Source organism: Myotis davidii, unplaced genomic scaffold, assembly GCF_000327345.1.
Source record: "Myotis davidii unplaced genomic scaffold, ASM32734v1 scaffold299, whole genome shotgun sequence".
NCBI lineage: Eukaryota > Metazoa > Chordata > Mammalia > Chiroptera > Vespertilionidae > Myotis > Myotis davidii.
This window is the reverse complement of record NW_006293088.1, coordinates 1,158,881-1,163,640: the sequence shown is the minus strand read 5'-3', so window position 1 is coordinate 1,163,640 and position 4,760 is coordinate 1,158,881. Positions and strand designations below refer to the sequence as shown.

At 59.1% G+C, this 4,760-nt stretch overlaps 1 protein-coding gene across 1 annotated transcript in view; it reads left to right on the top strand.

Moving 5' to 3' along the window:
• The window catches only part of KLHDC7A (kelch domain containing 7A), a 4,035-nt gene extending 1,134 nt beyond the window's left edge, over window positions 1–2,901 (top strand). Inside the window, exon 2 of the mRNA XM_015565927.1 lies at window positions 3–2,901. Within this exon, the coding sequence (XP_015421413.1) occupies window positions 3–1,277 (1,275 nt within the window). The 3' untranslated portion in view covers window positions 1,278–2,901. The remainder of the gene's footprint in view (window positions 1–2) is intronic.
• Window positions 2,902–4,760: the final 1,859 nt, after the last annotated feature.

Below are 4,760 nucleotides of genomic sequence, written 5' to 3'. Positions count from 1 at the left end.
AGAGCCTCCTTCAGATCGTGGACAACCCCGAGTTCCAGCTGCAGCTCCACGGTTTCGGGAGCCCCGCTCCATCCGGCACAGACCAGACCGCCCCATCCAGCTCCCCCATATCCGAGGAGCCTCTGGAGTCCAGCACAGCCGGGAGCAGCGGGGACCCCCACCTGGAGCTCGTGGCCGGGACCAACTTCTTCCACCTCCCTCTCACCCCAGGGTCAACCCCTGATGTCCGCCTGGACCTGGGCAACTGCTATGAGGTGCTGACCTTGGCCAAGAGGCAGAACCTGGAGGCGCTGAAGGAGGCCGCCTACAAGGTGATGAGCGACAACTACCTCCAGGTCCTGCGCAGCCCGGACATCTACGGGCGCCTGAGCGGGGCCGAGCGGGAGCTGGTCCTCCAGAGGCGGCTCAGGGGCCGCAAGCACCTGGTGGTGGCCGACGTGTGCCCCCAGGAAGACGCCGGCCGCCTCTGTTGCTATGACGATGAGCAGGACGCCTGGCACCTGCTGGCCCCGCTGCCCCCGGAGGCTGTGTCCCGCGGCTGTGCCATCTGCAGTCTCTTCAATTATGTGTTCGTGGTGTCCGGGTGCCAGGGCTCCGGGTGCCGGCCCTCCAGCCGGGTCTTCTGCTACAACCCTCTGACGGGCATCTGGAGCGAGGTGTGCCCGCTGAACCAAGCCCGGCCGCACTGCCGGCTGGTGGCCCTGGACGGCTTCCTGTACGCCATCGGGGGCGAGTGCCTGAACACAGTGGAGCGCTACGACCCTCGCATGGACCGCTGGGCCTTCGCCCCTCCCCTCCCCAATGACACCTTCGCCCTGGCGCACACGGCCACGGCGTGCGCCGGGGACATCTTCGTCACGGGCGGCACGCTGCGCTACCTGCTGCTCCGCTTCTCGGCCCCGGAGCAGCGCTGGCAGGTCGGGCCCACGGGGGGCGGCAAGGACCGCACGGCCGAGATGGTGGCGGTCGATGGCTTCCTCTACCGCTTCGACCTCAACCGCAGCCTGGGCATCAGCGTGTACCGCTGCAGCGCCAGTGCCCGTCTCTGGTACGAGTGCGCCACGTACCGGATGCCCTACCCGGACGCCTTCCAGTGCGCCGTGGTGGGCAGCCACGTCTACTGCGTGGGGCGCCGGCGCACGCTCCTCTTCCTGGCTGACAACATCTCGCCCAGGTTTGTGCCCAAGGAGCTGCGCAGCTTCCCCTCCCCGCAGGGCACCCTCCTGCCCACCGTCCTGACCTTGCCCAGCCTCCAGGTGCCTCAGACCAGGGTCTAGCTGCCCCTCTGCTGGGCTCCTCCTGCCAAGCTGGAGGCAGAGAGCACCCCCTGCCCACCGCTCCATGGGCCGTTTCTGGGAGGCCAGGCGGCCGGGAGCTTGGCTGCAGGAGGTGAAGTGCAGTCCTACCTCCCTCAGTGGCTGGGCTCCCAGATGCTTTGGTGCCAGCGGGCTGCAGGGGGCGAGGGTGAGATAGAGCTAGGGCCTGGTGCTCCAGGGCCTAGGGCAGCCACATCTCCGGGATGGCTTCCAGTCTGAATTGGGGGGATAGAAGTGGGGGGCTCCAGGACCCTAGCAAACTTTAGGGGCACAGCTTTATCACAACCACGATTCAGGTGCCAGTTGACCCCCAGTGACCCCTCAAGCTGACCCCGGCCCTCGTTACCTAGAGCAGGTGTGCTCCTCTCTCTGGAGCTGGGCCACCGAGGTAGGAGGAGAGGGCTCAGGGGGCCCGCAACGACCACCTGGGGGCATGATGGTCAGGTTCAGCTACAGGAGAGGCCAGGACAGTTCCTGTGCTGGAGGCGCCTGCCCAACAGGAGCTCACATTGTAGTGGAGGAGAATGGGCAATTCTGAAAAAGATACATAAGTAAATAGAAGCCATGATGGATATGAGCCACCGAGACAGCTAAGCAGGCGAGTGGGATAGTGTGAGCAGCCTTCCTGATCAGATACACTGAGCAGAGACCTGAGTGCAAATCCGGGGGCCTGCAAAGACCAGGTGGCTCAGGGCCCGGGAAGCCTGGCCTCGCACCTGGAGCCTTTGTCACATGGGCGGGAGAGGCCGGTCCGCCTCCTAGGAGCTCCATCTCGGGGTGAATGGGGTGAACAGGGCCGGAGCCCAGCTATTCTGCTGCAGCCCCTCACCTAACAGAGAGAATCCTGTCCCGCTGAGGTGCCTTGCATGGGTAGAAACTGCTTTCCCAGGAGAGAAGCCGTGTTCGCACATTCAGAGAGGAGAGCCCAAATAATCACCAGGATATCCCGGCCACCGCGGCTGGGTGTGTGGCTGGGGGTCAGGCGGCCCACGTGACACCATGGGCTCAGGGTCAAGGGTTTCCACCTGACCTTGGTGAGTAGCGGGTCTGCCCACCTGCGGCCCTCAGCCTCAGAGTGGCCTGTTTGTCAAAGAAAGCTTGTGCCTGGGCCATCTGCTTTCCCAATAAGAGTTCTTTCTTCTTCAGGGAAAATAAAAAAAGAGAATCTTAAGTTTGGGTTGCTTTTTACATTAGGCCAACCGTGCCGTTATAGAAAAATTGGAAAAGAGAGAAAAGTATGAACAAATTTCCCCAATGAACCCCTGCTGCGACACGGGTCTCTCCGGCCTGTCCCTTCTGCGTGCGATTTCGGTCGGGCTTGATTCTGGCGCAGGTGTGATTATGCTGAATTTACAATTCGGTCCTGCTTCCTTTTGGCACCTCACTTTCGAAAATAAGCATTTTCCCGTGTTATTACAAACGCTCGGTAAACATCATTTCCATCGTTGCACAATATTCCACCCACTGGCTGCAGCACGGTTTATTTAAGATCCCTCCCCAGCCCGCCTCCCCCGTTGGGCTTGTAGATTTTTTTTTCTGTTGGTTTCTTTTTCCATCATAAATAAAACGTCCCTTGTTTTCCTGTTCCTCTCTGTCTGGGCCTTCATCAGTATTTACAAGAGAAAGCCCAGCCTAGGTCGTGTCCAGAATAGCAGAGTTGTTAAAGCAGGGCTGGGGCCTGGGCCCCACTTGGACTGCAGGGTGCAGGACTGCCCTTTGCAATGCCTAGCCGGAAAGGAGACTGTCTGGAGGGGCCATCCCAGGTGCCCCACCCTGAGTTGTCCCTGGAGCCATAAGAGGAAGCCCCTGATCTGCACATGCAGGCGCTGGACGAGATGCTTCCTGCATATCATCGCACTGACCCTCACAACAATCCCATTGTACAGGTGAGAAAACTGTGGCCCAGAGGGTTCAAAAGAACTTGCCTTCATGGCAAAGTTCAAAGACCCTCAGCTGCCTTAAAAGCACACTGGAAGCGGGCCTACTCCCAACATGGTGTCTTTCCATTCCCCTTGCAGGGGGCACTGGAGCCCAGCTGGCATCAGCTGGCATCTGGGTTGTCCCCAGTCCCTTCTCCACCCATGCCAATCAATCACGCTCTATCCTTGAACTTGGAACTTAAATAGCCCTTCTTAAACACTGACCCTCATTACCTACACCTGTAGAATGGGTTCGCCACTGCCAGCCATCGTGGATGTTAAAACTAAGAGAATGTGTGTAAAGCACCAGCCCAGGGACTGCTCCGAAGTGGGTCTAGGTGTCTTCCGCAGGCGGCTGCCCGAGCCAGCTCCGCGAGGCCAGGGTCTGACATTTAAGCTGCAGGGGCCCCAATTGGTCTGACGAGGTCTAGGGTGTGCTCGAGTTACCGATATTTTAGATCCTCTAGGGCAGTGGTTCTCAACCTTCCTAATGCCACGACCCTTTAATACAGTTCCTCGTGTTGTGGTGACCCCCAATTTCATTGTTACAAATTGAGCCTCATGGAAGCATAGTGATTAATCACAAAAACAATATGTAATTACATATGTGTTTTCCGATGGTCTTAGGCGACCCCTGTGAAAGGGTCATTCGACCCCCAAATGGGGTCGAGACCCACAGGTTGAGAACCGCTGCTCTAGGTTTTGAGATCCCGCGGCTCTGCGCCCCTTGTGGGGGTGGGGGGTGAGGGTGAAGAACGGACTGGCTGCTGGTTTGAGCTTCCCAGGCTGTCTGACCACCGAGGAGCTGCCCACGGAGCTGCTCAGAGGCCCGGTGCCCAAACCTTGGGAAGGTGCAGGGTGGAGGGGCTCCTGCCCTTACAGACGGAGGAAGAGCCACTCAGAGCCACTGGCAGATACTTGGATATTTAGAGCCCTGACAGGTGCCCAGCACTTTCTGCCTTTGCCTCCTTCCCTGGAAGGGCCCTGTGGCCCCAGGGAGTCCAGGAGTCCTTGAGGCTTTGCTGGGAGCAGCCCCCTAGGCATCAGGGGGCCACCACAGGGGAAGGGGGGGGCATGAAATACAAGGGAAGGAGGTGCCTCCAGGCGGGAGATGTGGGGAAGGCAGGGGAAGAAAGGACAGCCCCGGGGAGTTCCTGCAAACAGCTCCCAGCCTCCGGGGTTTTGAAAAGTGGGATGTGGGTCCAAATAAAACAAAAAGGTAAGAACAATCAAGTCTGGGTTGCCTTTGTGTGTGTGTTGGGGAGTGGGGGGAGGAGATGGAGACATGAATCTTAGACCAATAATAGGAACTCCTGCGGGCCTGCACCGGCTCTGCAAATACCTCGTCTCCATCCTCACCTCCCTCGCCTCCATCCCCACTGTGTCTGCCCTGAGACCCGGGGATCACCCTCCCCATACAGGGGAGGGGACGAAGAGGAGACACCCACAACCATTCAAAATCACTGTTTCATACCTACGGTTACATCTACCGTCTTATTATTAAAGACTGGAACGGAGAAATGTC